This window comes from Stylophora pistillata, chromosome 6, assembly GCF_964205215.1.
Source record: "Stylophora pistillata chromosome 6, jaStyPist1.2, whole genome shotgun sequence".
NCBI classification, from domain to species: Eukaryota; Metazoa; Cnidaria; class Anthozoa; order Scleractinia; family Pocilloporidae; genus Stylophora; species Stylophora pistillata.
This window is the reverse complement of record NC_142524.1, coordinates 36,780,196-36,801,557: the sequence shown is the minus strand read 5'-3', so window position 1 is coordinate 36,801,557 and position 21,362 is coordinate 36,780,196. Positions and strand designations below refer to the sequence as shown.

General features: G+C 38.7%; 1 protein-coding gene, 2 long non-coding RNA genes and 1 pseudogene across 5 annotated transcripts in view; 2 read left to right on the top strand and 2 right to left on the bottom strand.

Moving 5' to 3' along the window:
• The first annotated feature begins 259 nt into the window (after positions 1-259).
• LOC148729689 (uncharacterized) lies at positions 260-10,069 on the top strand. The gene is made up of 2 exons (XR_015988558.1): positions 260-378; positions 9,675-10,069. It is a non-coding gene; the product is annotated as an uncharacterized LOC148729689 (long non-coding RNA).
• Positions 2,300-4,458, bottom strand: LOC148729690 (uncharacterized; annotated as a pseudogene). Its single transcript, XR_016002436.1, has 2 exons — positions 3,889-4,458; positions 2,300-3,142 (listed from the first exon to the last, which is right to left on the bottom strand). The product of XR_016002436.1 is annotated as an uncharacterized LOC148729690 (transcript).
• A 1,526-nt stretch (positions 10,070-11,595) lies between the features above and the next one.
• On the bottom strand, positions 11,596-17,273 carry LOC148729688 (uncharacterized). Its single transcript, XR_015988556.1, has 3 exons — positions 17,073-17,273; positions 14,060-14,769; positions 11,596-13,161 (listed from the first exon to the last, which is right to left on the bottom strand). It is a non-coding gene; the product is annotated as an uncharacterized LOC148729688 (long non-coding RNA).
• Positions 14,766-21,362, top strand: part of LOC111331862 (doublesex- and mab-3-related transcription factor A2) — a 33,913-nt gene continuing 27,316 nt past the window's right edge. Inside the window, exon 1 of one of the 2 annotated variants that reach the window (XM_022937063.2) lies at positions 14,766-14,977. In XM_022937063.2, coding sequence (XP_022792798.1) covers positions 14,909-14,977 — 69 coding nt within the window. In that variant the 5' untranslated portion in view covers positions 14,766-14,908. Of the gene's footprint in view, positions 14,978-21,013; positions 21,033-21,362 lie in introns of those variants that run through there. The other variant, XM_022937066.2, reaches the window with a different exon arrangement.

Here is a 21,362-nt window from a genome sequence, read left to right as displayed (position 1 = left end):
AAGTTAGAATGCCTGGCAGATTGTAAACCACACAATACCTACCTACAAAAACTTTATTAATGTGTCTTGAAATATCTAGCCGATGGGGTTAAGAACCCCTCTACTAATTGGGGTCACAATTAATAATCTATCAACTATTTTGTAATGAAACTATTAAAAAAGGCCTAACAATGTAATTTAGTTAAAAGCCTATTAACTTATAACTAATGGGATAACTTATTTAAAAAGATTAAGATTTACAAAGGATGCAATTGGAACAGTTGTCGTCTTCTACCATTACAACTGTAGATCAGATTTACGAATACGATTTTTAAAACTAAATAATGATGGGAGAGTTCTGATTTCGCTTGGTAGCTTATTCCACAACTTTGGTCCTAGGTAGGTGAGCAAATGTTTACCATATTTAGTGGTCCTAAATCTGGGAATAGCGAACTCTGCCGTCCTTAAGTTGTAGGGTGAGCAATGCGTGTGAAATAGCTCGCATATTTTGATGGGGCATAGTTTGTGTTTCACCTGGACTTGCTCACAAGTCGCGCTTTTGAGCGCGTAGCGCGAGCGCGAAGTACGAGCCGAGCCGAGCGAGCGATAGCGAGCGAAAGCGCGACTTGTCTTCATTGCAGAGCATCAAGTGACGCCATTTTGCCGCGAACTTTTGCAAGCGCTGCCTGTCAAACTGTCAAAATACTTTTCGCACCTCGCGAAATTGATCAATGGTTTGGTAATGGAGGAGGAAACTACACCAACTAGACCTTTTGTTCGGGTTGCTGTACCGGAAAACATTTGCCTACTATGTAGCAAATTGGTAGAAAATCCAGCGTTACGGAGAAAGTTGTTTTCAGGAAAAAGAAGACCAAAACTTGTCAAAGTCTACAGCTTCTTCTAGGAGATGTTTTTCCGCGAGACAACGAACAATGGGAACTATTTTCCGAAACTGCTCGGAACGCAACGAAACGTTCACAAAGAAAATTTTTCAAGTTAGGGCTAACTTTTCTGGACCAAAAGGAAGTCTAGGAAGCAATTTGCAAAGCTATGTCGGAGTAAAGCGCTTGACAAAAGCCGAAAGAGCTGAGGTACCCGAAGGTGCGATTAGGCAAGGAGCCTCGACAAAGAGAAAAGCTTTATTTGCAAGTGAAGCAGGTTTAGCTCTGTCGACTGGAGAAGAAGTGACCAACGCTGACCCAGATCTAAAACCTCTTCTCAGGACAAGAGAAGCCTGTACGCAGACGGAGCCTCAACTCGCAAATACTGAAGAAAAGAGCTTATCGGTGGGCGTAAGTAAATTTCTCGTCTTTGAAATTTTCACGTCTGTGTAGTTCGGCCGGATCTGGCATTATTAGCTAATCGAAGTGATTCGAAACTGTGAAGAGTAATACGCCTATTTTTTAGAAAACACAACAAACTATAAAAATAAAAACGGCAAAATATCATTTAGACTTCTAAATTCATCGTCTCCCCGAGCATTCCGTCTTAAGCGTCGCGCTTTTTCTACATCCGGATTGCAAACAAATTTTCTCATCACATTACTTTCCTTTGATTTTCACGGACATCTTTGTACTGTGCTTTTCGCAACCCATAAGCGATTGCGTCCTTGACTGGACGCATCGTACAACCAGCTGAAAATTTAAGTTTTAGTAAAAGCCTCTACATATTATTAGAGAGCTTTAGATTCGAGTACGAGAACGAGTACGAGTACGAGTTTACTAGCGTGCTCACATTGCGCATGCGTAGCTCTGCGCGACACTGTCACGGAAGCGGGAAACTCGTCGTCCGCCGCTCGTCGACAACGAGATTTTGACCAGAAGTCGTCCTCTAGAGAACGAATTTCGAAAGGTGAGTATTTTGTATTTTAAACTTACCCTAGTCTTTTTCTAAGTCAGCAAAAGCAAACTTAAAGCCGTATACAGAGGTTTTATCGAATTGAATGTTATTACAAACCCTGATTTCATTCGTATTTGATACTTTTTGGTCGACCTATTTTCACGAAATTCTGAGGTCTACACATGCAAACAACATATCGCCAGTCGAATAAATTTAAATTGAAAAATGAGAGCCTTAAAAAGCACTTTCACCCTTTGAATTTTAACCATACATGAGGGATATAAACAGTGAATTGTTGTGATGTGGTTGACACTTTCCCGACTTTCTTCAATTCGTAGCGATAGCGAAACGAGAACTTTTTATTTGGAAAGGAAACACGAAACTATGCTTCTCAGAGAAGTACTGGTTGAAGAGCCTCACAAGTACTGACCAGATTCAAAAGAGAGAGGTATATCTTGGACGAAAATCGCCGAACACTATAATAAAACCTTGAACACTGAAACATTTTATTACCTTCTCATTAATTATTGTCATATTAAAACCATTATATTTATGAAATGAAAACTAAGGAAGAGTTTGTATGGTAAAATATCTGAATACATTATTTTTACATCTTTTTTAGTTGTATCATATAAATGTACTGTATTATTATTACAAAGTCAGTTCAGCTGTTTTGAAATTAAAAATTATACATATTTACAATTTTGATTTTCTCAGGTAAATTAATTTAGATTTGAAAATTCTCCATAAAGGAAAAAAAATTGATGGCCATGGATCCACATCCCATATTCATCAATTACTCCTTTCATTGCTAACTATACATAGAAATTTACAAGCAGAAAATATAATTACAATTATAATTTGGTTCACTTCTTCTCTTTTATCTTCTCATCACTTTGCCAAATTGCATTGCTTAAATGTAGCCATACTTGGTACTAATGATGTAGCAAATCAAGAACTTTAAACCTGAAAATAATCATCTAATGTAGGAGGTTGAACATCAAAATAGGTGCTTGTAGTTGATCCATATAAGCAGGTACGTGCATTCCGAAGCAGAGCACACACTGAATACATTACACCTACTGGACTTAATCCAATCTTTGAGTTTTTCTTAAAATCTAGGAAAGCGAAGTATGTTACTATGTTGCTAAACACCCACTCCACAGCTTCCCTGACTTTACTTCATCCTTCAAGATGAGTCTGAGTGGATAGGCGAGGTCGCCATATATACACAGTGGTTGTCCACTGGTATCAAATGAATGCTGCTGAAGGTTATGAAGGAGGCCAAACATTCTTAACATACCAGCATCATGCCTTTTACCCTCTGAAATGAAAATTTATAGAGTAAACATACTTGGATTTATATCAGTAGCTAGTGTTATAACACTCTTGTAGCTGCAGGTAACTGTTGAGTTACAAATTGTGATTTAATTTTTTTTTCGATTTTCCAAGTTAATTGGTTAATAGCCATTTTGATTTAGTAGGGGCTGGGTTATAGATATTTGTGTAAGGATTCAAGAGTAGGCTACATTTAATGAAGCTCTTACCAAGGGGCTGACTACCGAAAATGTTTCCTGATAGCTTTGATCTTTCCAGCCCACTCCTCTAGGTGTAGATACCGTAGATCCTCAAATCAATTAGCGCCCAGGGAGCTTAATTCAAATTTATGAGAAAATGCGCTTATTTAATTTTTCCCAAATGGTGGCCTGACATGACCATTTTTTTAATACATCATCTACACATAAACAAAATTAACTATTTATTGACGTAAAAAACTGATCCCAGAGTTTAACTCACCATTAGTGCAATGTACAAATCTAATACTACACGATGAAAACCATGCATCCTTTGCTGTCTCACTACTCATCCACAAAATGAGGGGAGGGGAGGGGGCACTTATTTGAGGGGGGTACTTATTTTAAATTTTTGGTCGATAGGAGGAGAACTTATACGAAGGGGGTGCTTATTCGAGGATTTACGGTGGTGACACTTCAATTCAGTTTCAAATTTGGGGGCTTAAATAAGGGGAGGCATTACAGCAGAACGATGCAAATAATCGTATTAGCTTACCAACTGGTCCATGCAAATTGGCTATTAAACCATTTGGCGCAACAAATGATTGAAACCTTAGGGCATGTACCCTTTTGTGCCCACTGGGTACACGCTGGTTCTCTCCTGGGCGACAAATTGGGCGAACTGTCAGGTCTACAAACCCCTAGCAATTCTCAAGAGCTGTTCCCTTTCCATGGACAGCAAGAGCAAAGTCTTCCAGATGTTGGCTACTCAGCCAGGGTTGATCGAGATCTCTGAGCAAGTATCCATGGTTTGTGTAAGTAAAGCTGATCACCTCGTTGAAGATTAAGCTCAGCTCGGGCACTGAACAAAGCGAGGAATCATATCCGAGAGACGACATGGGTAAGAAGAAAGTTTCAATAAAATCAACAGCCCTTTCGTTCCTGAACATACCGTGCCATTGGCACAAGTAAACATTTCTGGAATTGCTAATGCCCGAAGAAGGAGAGGCAATCCTGTGATGACAAACCTGAGCTCCGCTGCAAACTCTTCAAGAGAAATGGCGTCAAAAACATCGTCAATCCTTTCATACTGCTTGTAAGGATGTTGCCTCCCATCGTTGTGATTTCATAAATCGCAAAGGAGGTAAACGGATGCTAATAGGATAGTTTTTTTGGCTAAACATGGCGAGATTGTTACAGTAAAACCCTCGCACTCGGATCGATACATTTGTTTAGAATCTAAAGTTACAATTTTCGTCAGCACGACTACGAGTACGAGGTACTAGTACCAGATCTCGAGCGGTTAAAACTCGTACTCGTACTCGTTCTCGCACTCGAATCTAAAGCTCTCTATTAACAAACAGCGAAGCAAAACACTCGATGCAAATTTTACCCAGACAGGTTTCATGTTTCAAGATCTTGCGCGCGTGATGTTTGATTGACGTGCGGTTTGATAAGGCTGCTTCTGATTGGATAAAATTACAGGAGGAAAATTCCCCCTGTAAATTTGGGTCCAAGGGATAAAAGTCGGTCGCGCGAGTCCTACCAAACCAGAACAGAAAGCCAAGCGAACGACTTTGAGATAGTCTATGTTTCACCCTATACATAAGAATAGCGATATCTTGCAGTTTTCTGTTCTGAAGCGTCGTTAGATCACTTTTATTCAGAAATGCTTGCGTAGAGCTCTTTCTTGGACCCGTTCGAGCTTTCTTTTGTCGGTAGCACTACAAAAATGCCAAGTCAGGTGGCAATAGGTTAAGTGAGACAATATGGCTGATTTATACAGAGTTAATTTAGGATTGGTAGCGATAAGTTTTTTAAGCCTGAACATTACGCCTACCCTTTGAGAGGGTCTATGATAGTCTGGCGGTTTGGCGGTTTAAGCCAAGTTTGAGTGCCGGTTTGCGGTTTCATTCACATTTATCTGGCGGTTTACTACGGTTAAGAAATTATCGTGCGGTTGCGGGAAATCATAAATTTAGCTCGCGGTTTTCGGTTTTTGCGTGTTTTTGTGGCGGTTATTCAAACATAGTTAAGAGGCTCAAGACTGAGCGGTAACTTTATCTTGCTTAAAGCTTCTCTCTTTAACAAAGGATTGTCTTTTAGGGCTAGACCAAGTCAGTCAGCTCTTCCCTCTGTCCCGGCCATGTGGGGAGGGGTGGGGAGGTAATTTGATATAAGGCCAGGCTTCAAACGAAAGGGTCACGAAAGCACGTGGAAAGTTGGCGGACGATGTGGCGAATGTCGATATAATTAAATGTGTTGCCTTATTTTACAAGCTTGGGGCAGCGCCAAAGGATTTTATCCGTCAGGAAAAATTTCGCATATCAGAAGGCCTCTGTCCTGGGTTGAGATCATTTCATGGTAAAGCTAACGTAAATTTCACAAGGTTGTTTTGTCCGAAAATCCATGTTAGAACGACCACATAAGAACAGACAACACACCCAGCCCTAAAAACTTGTACTTTTACAATTCGTTATAAACATCTCGGGCAATCTTTGTGTTTGTGAACTGCCCATTAGACGTCAAAACCGTTTTGTTCGCTGGTTACTGAATGGAGTTCCATAGAAACAATTTGTTCCGTGTTTTTAATATCTTGTGGTCTTTGTGGGAGAAATACGATTATTGAGCTCATTAACAGATCGCAAAGAGTTTGCAAAGTACTGTTAAAAGATCGGTTATGAGGATAATCGTCCTACCTTTAGGGCGGTGTCGGTTTTTAGAAAAAAACCAAAGCGGTTTGACTCGCCTTCTTACATCTTTCATTAATTAATGTGAGTGTTAAAATTCAACTGTTCATCTATGGTGACTCCTAGCAATTTAAGACAGTCAGAAGATTCGACGGTGTTTCCCTGAGAGTGTAATGGAGTGTTATTTTCTGACCTGTTATGCTTTAAAGTCATAGTTTGATATTTGCTCAGGTTTCCCGTTTTAGCAGATTGCTAGCGTACCATTCGGAGGCCCTATTGGCATTCCTCATGAGATTGGTGTTCGCCGTTTTCGGGTCCCCCGCTGTTTCATACATTTGATGGTCATCTGCATATATAGAGAGAGATGCGAAGTAATTACGTATGTCAGATCGTTTTGAAAGATGTTCCATAACAATGGGCCAAGGGCCGATCCTTGTGGACAACCCCTATCTGTCCGCTTCCATTCACTTCTAAAAGCTCCCAGTTTCACTCGATTCAGTCGATTACATAGGTAGGATCGAAGTAGATCACGTAGTTCGTCATGAAATCCATACGCTTTTAATTTGCTAATCATTAAGGACGGATGGAGCGAATCAAAAGCCTTGCTCAGGTCGGTAGACAAGATTTTAACAATTTGCTGGTTGTCACGTGCTGATTTCCACGCTTCAATAAGACTTATCAGCATAATAATGTTTACTGTTAACAGACCTTTCCACTGGTGTTGAAAACCTGGACAACATCTAATGAGAGAAGCAGTATTGTTTTATGAGTAATATTGAGATAAAGCTTATGGACTATCTAAAACGACTGTCTTCACACATCCCAACACGCATGCCAGGACATAATAATAATAGTAATTATAATAATATATATTTTTTTTAATAATAAATAATCCTTTATTCACCATAATCACAAAAATTATAACAAATATTATGATAACATGCTTGAAAATCGAAAAAAAATGTGTTAAAATGTCTAATAAAAATGTAAGAAAAACTAGAGGATACACACTATGATAACGATAATTCACTCTAATCAAAAATATTTCCAAATTAAGTTAAAATCCTTAAAAAATCGAAAAATACATGAAAATGTCGACTAACAAATTATCCAAAAAAAAAAGAAGCTAACTAACAAATGGCAGCCTCTGAACTTTGAATATCTTGGTCTACATTAGTAAAATCCAATTTGGGCCTTCTAATTGTTCTGGATCCTCGGAGGCAGATTAGGGCGGATCTTAATAATGCAAACGAAGTTTTTGCCCTGATCCAGGAAATTGTCATTGAATAGTGTTCTCCTTTCTTGTCTGCAATGAATTCTGCAAGGCGACTGTGATATCTCAAACATTCTTGGCCCATTCCACCGGTCGAAGTAAACACAAGAGACATAGAAATAATAATAATAATTTATAATAATAATAATCTTTCTTTAGCAATAATTTCCATAAAAAGACTTATCAGTGTTGTTTCACAACTATGGCGTTTACGATAGGCCGTGATTCGGGGATCCAAACGGCTGTCAAATTGCTTAGAAATCTGGTCGCTAAGCAACTGCTCGAACACCTTACCAACCACTGGGAGGTCAGTTATGGGTCGATAGTTCCGACTATCTTGTGGATCCTCTTTCTTAAAGACGGGCGTCCATTCCCCCCTTTTCCAGTCGCTTGGCCGTTGTCGATTTATAATACATGAATTGTACAGATTCGCCAGTGGTGTAGCAAGTATTTCCGCTCCATATTTCAGTACTCTGGCTGACAAATTGTCATATCCAGACGCTTTTCTCGTATTAAGTGACTCCAGAGCGTTTCTAACTTGTACTTGGTTAACTGGATTGGACTCGATCATTGGTTCTGAACTATTCGCCATTTGTATTTGCAAGACACTTGGATGATTATTGATGACTGGTAGCGCCAGTCATCAACATTCACTACAAGCAAAGTTGAGTAAATTGGAAATACTCGATTTTTTCGGAGATGTAACCAAAAGAATTTCAAACATACGAAAGTCCGGAGTGGAGCTCATTTGTTTTTTTGAGGAAGTTTTTTTCAGTAGCTAGGGCAGGACATCCTTCACTCGAGATTTGAGTCAAAAAAGGTTCTCACGATGATCTTTAAGTTAAGTGGCACAGCGTCCGCGTATCTTTGCGCAAAATGTTCTCCAAGTACCGTGGCAAAATGAAATTCACACTTCTTCTTGCCCTCGTTAAAAATTTATTAGAAACTCCATTTCCAAATCCGTTTTGTTTTCTTCATAAAAACGTTGTTGGACCTTCATTTCCGTCTTTCAATTTTCTTCTCTGGAAGAAGACGGAATTCGAATTCACTCTATGCTTTCTATTTTCCTATCAGCTGCATCTCATATAACTCAGATTTGAATTTTCGTCTTCGTTTCCCGCTTTCAAATTTAATTTAGATTCGAAACTTAGGACATGGATCACCGTGGGGCTGTGGTGTAGTATAAATTTGCTAGTTATTCTACTTATGGGATTTGCTCTAACCGACTGCCAACATGTCACACTAGCTAACTTTCGCCTGTAGTAAAGACTCCATAGCGAGTAGAGAAGGGCACGAAGCAGCCGTCATGTGTAAGGGATGGAATAAAACTTGTATAAAATCACATGACGTGAAGGAATCCGTTAGGTAGCGGTATTCATATTCCAGCGTAGTTAAAGTTTGTTGCTTACTAAAGCGACAAGCGAGAAGGCCGAGAGTATAAAAAAAAAACATCTTTCGAGGCTAATCATTTGTGCACATAAGTTGCAACTACGCAGGCTAAACCGGCAGCGCCGTAAAAGTTGGTCTCCCTCCTACTCGTTGCATGACACCAAAAACGGCCGCTTATGAAACTTCGGAACATGAAAGCTGAATCTAACTGTCGCGTTTCGCGGATGAATTGTCGCGAGTGAAATGTCGCGGCTAAATTTTCGCAAGTAAATGGTGGTGGGTGAGTTGTCGCAAATGAACTGTCGCGGGTTAAATTTAGGAAGTTAATCTTCTCAGATAATTCGTTGCGGGTAAAACGTTTCTAACCAATTTCACTGCATTACCGCAGTAGGGCAGGACTAGAACGGAACATATGGGAACCATGCGAGAAGTCCACCCAATAAATCCCACCCATTCCACCCCAGGGGAGGACATCCATCACACAGTAATCTCGTGCGTGGGAAATGAACGTCTTCTACCCTTAACCTTCTAGGAGACGGGACCTCCATTTATTCGTCCCTATCCGAGAAGACTAGAATATCTAACCATTTCTTGGTGTTATAGAAAGGTAGCATATTCTTCTCCATTATTTTAAGACCTTGAGTGTTGGTCCGGCCGGGGCTTGAACCCTCGACCTCCCGCATAACAATCCAGCGCTCTATCCATTGAGCTAACCGGGAGGCGGACGTGGGTGAAAAATATAAGTTCTATAACACAGTGTGCGACGTACTCGGGGCGTACTGATTTTTTGTCTATTCTCCGCGGAATGCAGCTTTTATCAGCCTTAAAAATGTAAACATGCAAAACATGCAACTTTTGGAATGCTATTCATGGGAGCCTTTTCTTAAACCTTAGGTAACTGGGCGCAAATGCTTGGGGCGTTTACGACTGAAACAAGTCTTAATGGCCAAATCCTCTCGAAATTTAGAATTTGTGTATGTTTAATTCCAGACCTCTTGCCTTCCGATTGGAAATGAGAACCTCAGCGTCTTTTGCTTCCAACTTTTCATCTATAATCAACTTCGTGGACTTTGACTGGTTTCCTGCGGCTAAAAGAGGGTCAGATAACCTGCCTCAAATCTGCCGCAGACGAGATCAATTACTTTAGCGCTTCAGCCAAAGAGTAGAGGATTGTACATATAATCTGTCGGAAATATGAAGAGTGGAGAAAGACAAACACAATAACTCTTTAGAGGGCTTTGCTTATCATTTGCAACGGCAGGTATCACCAAAGTTTTGTTCTTATTTGGATTTGAGGTTATCTCGCTGTACGTTAGACGCCAACAATGCAGTTACAAGTTAGAACAATTCATTGAGTATAAAAAAAAGAAAAAAAAAAAAAGAAACGAGGAATCAAAGTTTGCTCATCTGCCTCATTAAATTATCAGGTAAAAATTTCAGTGTGTGTAGAGGTTAGGGGATGAAACTTCATTTGAGGCGGACATATGAGCCTGCTTGGTTTTCGATTGTTATTTCCTTTAGTAGATGTGTCAATGTATAAAGGTTGAGATCTCCCTGCTCCACAGCGGTAAGTGAGCCAGTGAAATTATGCATTTACGCATCTTGTAACCGAACCGAACTTTAGATCGCCCACGCGATTCATGGGGCTTTGCCACTCGTGCTGCAGCGCAAGTGGTAACTTACACGCAGCCATCAACATCAAAGATAATCGGGCCGAATTGTAATTCCTGTAACTATGATATTTCCCTTGTTTACCGAAACAGAATTCGTCCCGCTGGTCGTGCTCATTTGAAGGGTCCATCGTTTTTGCAACTCTTAAACACATACAGTTCGCCAAGCGACCTTTTCAAAACACATGGCAAATAGTGTGCTTTTAACCATACGTGAACCTCAAGATGATAATATTTTCAGCTAAGCGTCATCATTGAGCCTTCATTCGGCCCACGTTAACAAGCTGCCATTTCAGCCTGGCAACTGTGTTGCTCTATTACTGAGATGACCTTCAACTCTGTTGGTACCACTTTGAAGCAGTTCAGGTGAAATTTCACGCCGATTACCGAGGTCTCGCTCACTTGGAGCAACTGCACTTATTTTAGGAGGTTTTATTGATAAAATGGGTTATGTGTTCAGTAACAATGAAATTGACTGACACAGCCAGTCGGGAAAAACTTATGCAACAGCCGCAGGGGACAGAATCCCAAAATAAAAACAACAGCTTCATCAGCATTAAGGATGAAAATTGTTTTGAATTTCTCCCCGGCTGCGCTGAAGCTTTTGAAGATGTCTCTTGAACAATTCGCCCATACTTTCCACTGAGCATCGCAAGAGTTGTGATGCACCTGGAAAGTTTTTAGAGATTACAAAAGGACTAAGCCACCATAATGCCGGTTTTTCGCTGTCACACCGTCATCAAAACCATTCAACAAATAACGTCAAGAATCAAAGAGATAAAAGAAGAAGAAGAAGATGAATATTTAAACAGTTCCGCAAAGTTTCAGGTCTGTGCGATGTTTCGTGCAGGAGATATTCTAATAAATGTTTTACTCAAATTTATATGGCTTTGTATAGAGACGCCGTGTTTGTGTCCCTCTGAGGGGCACAAACATGGTAGCCAGAAGCAATCAAAGACATTGTTCAGCGTGTTTTTTTCGATAAAAGGCCTGTAGTCGTCTTTCGAGGGCTCATAAACATCTATGTGAGTACCTATTCTCATACAAGGACTGTTGAGTCATTTTGTTTAACCTACGCGACAGCATTCTCGGCCGCCATTTATTAAAATATCGTGTCACACGAAAGCTTAGAAATTAAACCTTGCTTTGTCACGAAACGAAAAACCCTTTAAACTGAAAAGTTCTAAAAAGATAAATCTTCAGCTTCTCTAGTAACTAACTAAACTAAAATCTCAAAAGGATTGATAATTCCACATTTTTTAATTTTGATGACAACACGTGAAATATTTATTCCTAATTTCAGGTTTGGTGTAGAGCTATCTGCACTTCTGAGAGTTTTATTATTTGTTCCGTTTGGCTAACATTGTTATTGATTAGCCTCACTGAGTAAGGAAGGGTGAAGAAAAATAAATTCTCGGCAATTCGATTAATATTTGAGTGAAGACTTTATATTTCAGGATTTGTTTGGGTTAACTTGCTCCAAAATCTCTGTGCAGTCGGAAGCAATGCTGTGCCAATACTGCACAATGTTGTGGCAATATTGTGCCAATAATGTACAATGTTGTGGCAACACTGCGTTATGCTGTGTCAATACTGTACTACCTTTACATTTTGTATTCATCATGAACCTTCCATTTAAGTTTTTACAAAGGGAGCAAATTTAGCTCTTCTCTTTCTTAGGGGAACAGTGATGGACAGCAAACGTATGTAGAGTAAAGAAAATCAAGTGAACGCTTGCCAGAGCTCCTCATGGGTAAGCCCTTAGCACAGGTTTCACTGTACACTTAAAACTACACTGCAGAAACAATAAGCAAGGCGTATTAGCTCGTCTCTTGAAATCTTACGCATAAATTTTACGTCAACCGCGAGACCACTAAAGCTATGTCAATATCGGATGGATAAAATTCTGAACTGAAGGTCCGATAGCATGCGCTCCTCACTTTTACTCTTTTCCAGCTTCTGCTGATCCAATTCAAAAGCACCCAAGCAAATTTTGTTTTGGGAATAAAACCATTCGTTTTGCAAACACGTCAATGTAATGGTCATTATCGTGACTTAAGGCCGCTATGGCCGTTCATCAGTCTCGGCGGGTGTTATCACAGAATAACTGAATCATTCTATTCATCACCCTGTGGTGTCCTTGTGGTGTTTCTGCGGTGTAACCAAATCCTCTTTAATTTTCACCTTACTCCCTTCACAAGAGGTAGCGGCGTCTACTCTATTACCTTCGCCGCCTCCAATAGATTGTTGTTCATTGTTAATTGTTCAGTTCTATCATTATTACATCATACTTGTTGATGTTTCATGTATTACACAATCATATGTAATTATTTGACTTTGTTATCTATGTCAACAGATTTGTCATCCTCAGAATTCACCATTCTCTTATCGTTGGTGTCATTGATTGAAACGAGCCGTTCATAATGAAATCTGGAGTTACGTCAGTTTAACTTCGTTTGAATTACCAGGTCAATGACTTCTTCCGGTAGGAATATTGTAGCAGGCAGCGTCATGTTTAAGTTAAGCTGAACTTTGTAAACTTATAATGTGATCAGATGATTTCAGTTCTCTAGAAAACTTATCTTGTAACAACAAAGTGCAACTACAAAACTTGACGTTCTAAAAGAATACTAATATGAACAAAATGTCTTATAACCTTGGTTAATAGGCTTATCACTAATAATGAGCTAAACAATAAGTTCATTACTTGAGGTGCTAAAGGATCGCAAAGTAATTCTTAGCATGATACAGTAAAAAAATCTCACTAGTACCTCTTAACTATCTGATGGAAATAATCTGGATGTTGGCTAAAAGAGAGGAGAGGAAATATGGGTAAAATATAATATATGATGAGGCGGAGTTTTGATCAAATATACCATCACAAGTCATTTGTGCTGCTAACCTACTCTGACTTTCTCGACTCTCTTTCAACCCTTCCACAGAGCATGGGTGTGCAATATATAGTTGTGAATAGTTTGTATCCAACGGTGGGAATATAACAATGTTGCATTAAATGTACACAGTATTTAATTACTGTTAATGAAGGAGAGAGGGCGAAAATCAGGGAAACACTTTCGGCCTCTCCCGTAATATTTGAAAAAAGGATTCTTTCTGGCCAACACTTATGAGATTTTGCTTTCTCTTAAAAAGTAAAGTAGCTAAACTGAAAACAAGGTTCCTGTGGTAATAACGTTGTGTGAGTATACGAAGAACTTCCGATTCCCGCAACCATCTCAACAGGAAAAAAAACTGCGGTCACTTAGCCCAAAAGGTAGAGGTGATGCAAACTTGAACTCGAAAAACTACCCTGCAGAATCAATTAACAAGGTCTAATTCTTAATAAGGATGATTTGGTTTATTGCCAACATTTGCAGACTTAATAACCGTGGAAGCAGTAATTGTTTGAACTACTAAAAGGTCACCTCAAAATATAGCGCTACTCATTTATGGAGCTAAAAGAAAGTGTGGCCTATAAAAAAACGAACATAATTGACCCTTTTTTACCCAAATCATGCTAAATCAACTCAAATGCTGTTCAATTACAAATTCAAAAGTACAAAAGGATACTTATTTTTCTTAAAAATGTAACGTGCCCTTTCTTGAACACGGGGGTTAAATGATCGATATATTGTATTTATTTGTTTGTGGCGTTACAATGTTGTTTTGTTATTGACATGAAACTAAAACTAAGTTCATATGACTCACGTGTTTTTAGTTTCGACCTCACACCTGTACACGAGACCCCACATGTGCTAGGCTCAGTTTGCCTTCTTTTTTCCGTCAGTTGACTGGCGAACCAGGAAACGGTGGCACGGTTTGGTAATTTGTTTCATGTGATTAAGAAGAACCTGGACTTGGAGGAAAGCTGATGAAAACCAACAAGAGAACTAAACTTAAATAAAAAACTTTTAATTCTGAGTAAGATAACTGATTTTCCGTTCGGTGAGGAAAGACTTACAAACACAAATTCATGTTATGTAATCTAGGTCATCTTTGTCAGGCTAATCATAATGCAAACTGTTTCAAATTTTGAACGGTTTGACCAAACAATTACACGAAGTCATTTCTATATCTACAACAATTCCTCAATCCTTTCTCCGACCAGTTTGGGGTTCAGTCGATTACAAGGCCTTACAATTGATGTCTCAATACACTGGTATTACATAATGATAATTGTTATTATTTTTATTATATAATCTCGATAATTTGATTGCAGATTTTCGTGTCTAGAATTTGCTGTAATCAGCGTGTTGCATCAGAACCACCCACTAGCTGCAAAACTGTCGCTGAAATTCAATCTGAGAGAAACATGCACTTGATAAAACGTGTTCATGGAAGATGCCACGCGACTGTTCTAGCTGGTTCTCAAGGAAAACGTCCACTTTCCAAACAGGAGCCGGATCTGAACGGACAACCTGAAACGTTGGCATACAGCACAACGCAAACAAACAACAAATAAACAAACCAACAAACAACTCTTCAAGCGACTTTTTTTGCTGTGAATATCAGTACTCCATGAAACAACTGATTAAGAGCACCTGACTTTGGATCTAAATGTCTGCTTCAAAGGAAACTTCTTCCAAAAATGACGATTGGTCTGGTTTAACAAACAGCCACCCTTTGGTAAGTTCAATAGACTTAAACCAGTTTGTTAATTGTCATTTATTCAGGACAAATTGACATGAGCTAAGATAAGAAATGATTTCAAAGAAAGGTTATGTAAAACTGTTTCTTATGGACGTTACTTTTATTCTATATCTGATTTTTTTCTTCACTTGGAAAGTCGTAAATAGTAGGTAAGCCACCGTTATTAAATAAATATAATCATTATGGTTATTACTATTATCATGATTATGATAGTTATTGAAGTTATTATTAGTAACAGTAGTGGTAGTTGGAGAAATACTAGCAGCAGTGGTAGAAGATTAGTTAATTATGTAAATTACAAAAAAATCTGTCCTCTGACTGATCCACCTCGAAAATTTGTGTCTCTGCTGTGGAATTTGTTGGTTGTTTATTAACTCCCAAACGACATGTAAAGGTGACAGTATGGTTGATTTGGGGCGATAATGGAATACGTTCAGTTAACACAAGAAAAGAACTTTGAAAAGTTTTATTCAAACATCAATACATCTGCATTAGAGCTGGATACTTGTAATTTTCTTTTAAGGAACACATCCCACCTACGCAATGCGAAACCCTAAAATTGAGACCGAAATTACAAATCTGCCCGTAAAAACTTACCGCTCACTGACGTTTAGTCTCCAATCAAAATAATCTCTGGACTGCTTTCAAAAATAGTTTTGATTTGGAGAATTCACCGCATTTTTATCTCGACAAAATTGAAGCACGCCGTCGCTTTACCGCCTGGTGTTACATAATGTCAAGTCAAGGTTAGCCAAACAATGGACTATGGACCGAGATTAGCCGGCCAGACAGAAGTTATTTTTGCTATCATTATTTTTCTTTTTTTTTTTTTTCCTTACTTCCTGCTCGCCTGTCCTGCAAGCTGAATCGACTGAAATGTCTGGTTGTTTACAGAGACGATCAGAACCTTTAAGTTTTGGACATTTAAGGCCGGGTTACTCTTCCATGAAGTTTTGTTACAAAGCTGATCGGCTAAAAAATGTGGAAAATCGATCGTTGTGCGTTGTTTATAAATAGCTAGCTGGTGTTGTTTGCCGGGTAAGTGGAAGCCTTTATTGTAATGTGACCCATGATCTTGTACTTAAGTAACTTTCTCTCAACAAAACCTCACAAAAATTCCCAGAATATTGCTTTACGTTGGCAATTTCAGTTCCTTTTTTATTCGATTTTTGCCGCTATTTAACTCATTTCCACAGTATTAGAAAACGACTCATAAGCAGGACACTTGTGAACGACCACAAAATTTTAGACTGAAGCAGTGTCATCACATATGCAAAGGAAGAGTTAAACTCTAAACAGGCAGTTTTGTTCAGTGGTATGATAGTAACTACTAAGAGCATTTATTTCACGAATAACCATCTCCATCTAGACGCATTGTTGACCACAATTTTTCCCGTTGTTGGCCAACATGTTAAGATGAACATTATATGGCGACCATGCAGTGACTGTCAATCCCGAAAAGATGTAAGGGTATACTGAATTTCCTCATCTTTTAAACCCCAAACCGAAATCTACAAACAATCGGACTATTATCTGACGAAAATGGAGATGAATTACATATCAACATGAAACTGTTGGACACATTATTGTTGAGCAGTGATTGACTGGCGTCGCGATCGAATTATTTGACATTCTCATGAGACATTTGCGCAAATCATTAATTGTTGTCTTGAATGTTAGGCGGCGGGTGATATGCAAACGACAGATTTTTCCGCTGAGCTTATTCTTCGGACACCACTTTTAAACAGAGACCTTAAGATGATCCCAAAACTAAGAAGAAATTGACTGAATGGAAATTCAGTTAACATCGATTGCAGGTTACTATTTTTCATTCAATGCAACTGCGTTTCTCATCCTCAATAAGAATTCAGAAAGTCAGTGCATTACAAGGAATGATATTTGGCTCCTATAACGTTCTTACTAAAAAAAAACCGAAATTGTCATGTCCTTTTTAGCAGTTTTTATCTTAACGAGTTATTGAAGCGGCACAAATGCAAATTCGTAGAAATTAGAGACAAGTATTTATCGTAAACCGACCCACACCGATAAATATCTCGCTTTTGACTCTCACCTCCCTATTTGCCATAAAAAGTCCTTAGCTAAATCTTTACTAAGGAGGGCCGACTGTCTACCGTCTTCACTTGATTCCAAGGTTGAGGAGAGAAAATATGTTCCTGATGTCTTAAAGGCAAATGGCTATACCAAAACATTTCTCCGTAACTGCCAGAAACCAGTTACAACTAGTAGCACTCCTGATGAGAAGGAACTGGCGACTAGTTTTACTGTTATTCCTTACATCCGGGGTGTTACGGAGCCCAGCAAGAGAATTTTGAATAGCCACAACGTTAAAATTGGTCGAAAACCTTTTCAGACTTTGGGGCATATTTTCGCCAAACCTAAGGATCCTGTTACGAAAAAACAACGAACCGATGCTATTTATTCGATTCCGCGCAACGACTGCGATCACGAGTATATCGGACAGACCAAACGTCAATTTGGTACACGTTTGAAAGAACATCAGAAAGCGGTCTTCTTTTGCAAAACAGAAAATTCAGCTTTGTCGGAGTACACATGCCTAACTAACCATAGGATTGAGTGGGATAATTCGAAGATTGTCACCACTAATCGCCGCTACCACCAGCGCCTGGTTGCTGTGTGAACTTAAATATAACCTTCAAATATTAATAATGTTTGCCAATAGGGGTGAAAGGTGTACCAGGCCACACTAACTTGGCTGGCCCAACCTCATTTACGTATTTTATATTTGTGTTTGTCAAACTGACTACCAACCCAAGAGTAAAGCATAATGCAAACCATTCGAACGTTTCTAGGATTCTTGTAACGCAATCAACTCGTCTATGCTTCACCTTAAAAATCAGCCGCTAAAATCTCAGAAAAAAGAAAACTGCATGTACGTTTGTTCATCAAATATATTGATACTGATTCACAGAAACTGCCATTAGATTTTCTTCGATTTAAAAGTGTCCACATTATGCACCTGCCATACAAACAAATTCAATCAAGGCGCATGCCCGAGGTGTCACACCTCGTTGATAGAAAAAAAAAGGAGAACCTGCCATTTAAACTTGAACAGATGAGAGAGGAATGAAAAAAAAGGAGAACCTGCCATTAAACTTGAACAGATGAGAGAGGAATAAAAAAAAAAGATGGAGAACCTGCCATTTGAACTTTAACAGATGAGAGAGGAATGAAAAAAAAAAAAAAAAAAAAGGAGAACCTGCCATTTAAACTTGAACAGATGAAAGAGGAATGAATGAGAACGAATGAGCTCCGGCTTTCTTTTTTGTAGGAAGAATATTACTGACGTACACTGAAAGTTTATTATAATTGAAAGCGTCATTTGACTGAATTATTGATAACTGATATTTTGAAGCTTGATATCAATTGTTAATATCTCTTTGAGTTCATGATTCATGAAAACCAAAGACATCCTGTCAACAGAGAGAAAAATTCCGCCGAAAGTTTGAGTCGCTTATCCTTATCACGTGACGTGCAACAAAGCAGATTGAGTGATTACCAACAGTTATTTAATGAACATTCTACTGACAACAATCATTCACTTGACGCTGATGATGACTTCCGCACAGGTTGTCGAAACGTCAGTCACTACCACCGACAACATTCCTTCTAAGGACTACACTCACCCTGACGATCAGACTACACCTTCACAGTTATTTAATGATTTTATAAGATTTTCAGTGAACAAAAGTTGAAATATCATAAAGTCGGATTTACTTACTTTCAAGTTACACATGAAACCATCCTTAATAATCTCTATGGAATTGGAAAGAACATTTTCTCTTTGAGCGTATGCCATCTTAAGAGATTGCTTTCCTTTGGAGTCAGTAATTATGTACTTACATGGCTTGAAAGGGAGATCAAAGCTTATTTTGATTAAAATGCTTTACCGTTATCAAGGGCCGGCAAAGAAAAGTAGGCGTCACAAAATAGCAACTTTTTCATTTGATGAAACCGCTTTTATCAGCCACAGTCATCTACTCTACAATAGGCATATGAGCCATTGTGACTTTCCCGGAAAATAAAGGAACGGGAAAAAAGACATCCTAGAATAGCAGCACCATTCTTGACGATTAAAAACTACCATTTAATTTTGTTTAATAGTTAGCAAGCATCAATAAAAGTACGGTGCCGATATATGTCCAGTAGCACATATAGAAATCGATTACATTGAACACAGCGAGTTTGTCACGGCATCCTGTTTATGAAGACAGGTCAACGATGTACACTAAAACGTCCGGGAGTCTTAAATAACATAGGACCTTAATGGTAATGTCCCTACAAACCAGCACAAACAGGGAGATGAATTCATTCTATGTGAACTTAAAGTTTAGATTTTGATCCGTGGTAATATAATGGTGTCACAAAACTTTAAACAATGGTTACTGATCACCCTAAGTTTATCTTTTTAATCGTAAGCGAGGTGCAGTTTTATAGACCAGACATTTCTTATATATTATATTGTATTCCACTGACTCCAAAACCATTATTTGGGAAGAAAAAGGAACTCAGGGCTGATTTCCTGTAGTTATTATCGTTGAATTGTCTTTATCACTGGAAAACTCTACCGATTTCATTTTCGCAGCCAATATCATAGCTTAGGAAACAGTTCTAGTTTGTTCACTTATTGGCCGACGTAGTGTGTAGTTTTCATAGCAACAAATCGCAGATTTTCTCATCGGCATTTTTCATGACGCCACAGCATAACAGAGTTACTTGCCTATAGAGGGGGCGCCGGGGAATTTTAATTTTACGTTGAACGGTATCCGGATACAGATTCCCTGAGCGTTAGTTCAAAAAAACTTGTGTAACTAGCTTTGTAAAGCAATACTGCTTGAAATGCTTGGTGTAAATATCGATCACTTATCTTATCAGTATTCTAAATTGACGACAAAATGATTCATATTTGACTCATAAACCGGAAAGTACTTAGGGCAACTATTCATCTCTTTGTGTTGAAACTGTTACTTTTGCTACCGACGACAAAGCAAATATCGACCACAGCGAAATGAATGAAGTTATAAATAGGCCATAAAATCAACGAATTATGACAAGTATCAATAGATTCTTTTCCTTTCAGAACATAGAACATTAAACAGACAAGGACCCCATTCATTTAAAATTAGCTATAAATCGACATACCAAGCGGGAAATTTCATGTGAAGCCATCAATATAGAGGAGCTAGACAGATTATTCTAGACGGCGCTCAACATGAAAACAATATCTCGACCGTAATAAGTCACGCTAAATAAAACGACAGCCTTTTTTGGCTTAAACCTGACAACGAAACCATTAAGCCGCTTAAAGGGAAGTTTGCGAGAATCAAACTATCTTCATTGAAATCTGTAACTTCCTTCCTCTTGGGTTCAAGGAGCTCCATACTCAAACACAAGAAATATTCAGTAAAAATAGTCATTGACGTGACTGGAATGACCCCTGTAAAGTTCTAGAACCAATTGGATATCTTGTATCAAAAACTAAGTAACTTTGTAACAAGTAAACAAATTGATAACTTCTGGAATACTGTTTATAAGCTCCCTATCAAAGATTAAATCGCTCCGGAGGTAAATGAAAGAAGCTTTTGCGGATCACTCTTGTACAAGAAAAAGGGTAAACTTCTAGAAAATTTACAGTGTTACTTTAAAACCTCTCGCGTACGAATCAGTTATTCATACACGATTTAAGTTCCCAGTGGGTGTAGCTGGCACTTTTGCGCTCGGCTTTGATATCAGGTCAGTGCAGATAGCGCGGCTTCCAAAGCTTAGAGAACTCGTGCTTAAGCATCCAACTCGGGAAAAACAACCAAAGGTAAGAAATGTAGCTCGCGTTTTTTATTCAGACGATGGAACGAGAGTTTTTATTTGAACTCGGAAAAGCAGAACCATGCTATTCGTCTGTCCACGAATAGAAAAGAACAAACGATGGAAGAATTCCAGGGGCAGTCAACACACAGAAATCAAAGAAAGCTCTACAGATCAGTTTACTGGCATGGTACGTGAGTATAAACACAGTTTCTTTTGAATCATAGATTTGAAGTCATTGAACTCAGCTTCCTCAGGGCCATCTCTGTGGAACACACGCAGTTTTGGTGGCATCCATACTCCTGAGGCGTTTCTTTTTTTACACTGATCTGCGAGAGCTATACAACTTAACGTAATCATGAAGGTAACTAAATGCTCTATTGCCCATAATTGCAGCATCATAAGTTCACACCAGATTTTAGACAAGGCTGGCAATGCATTAATTTTCGTTAAATTGTACAATTTGTTAAGGAGGTTTGGAACGACGACAGCAATAGGTATTCTGGGAAGAACATCAATA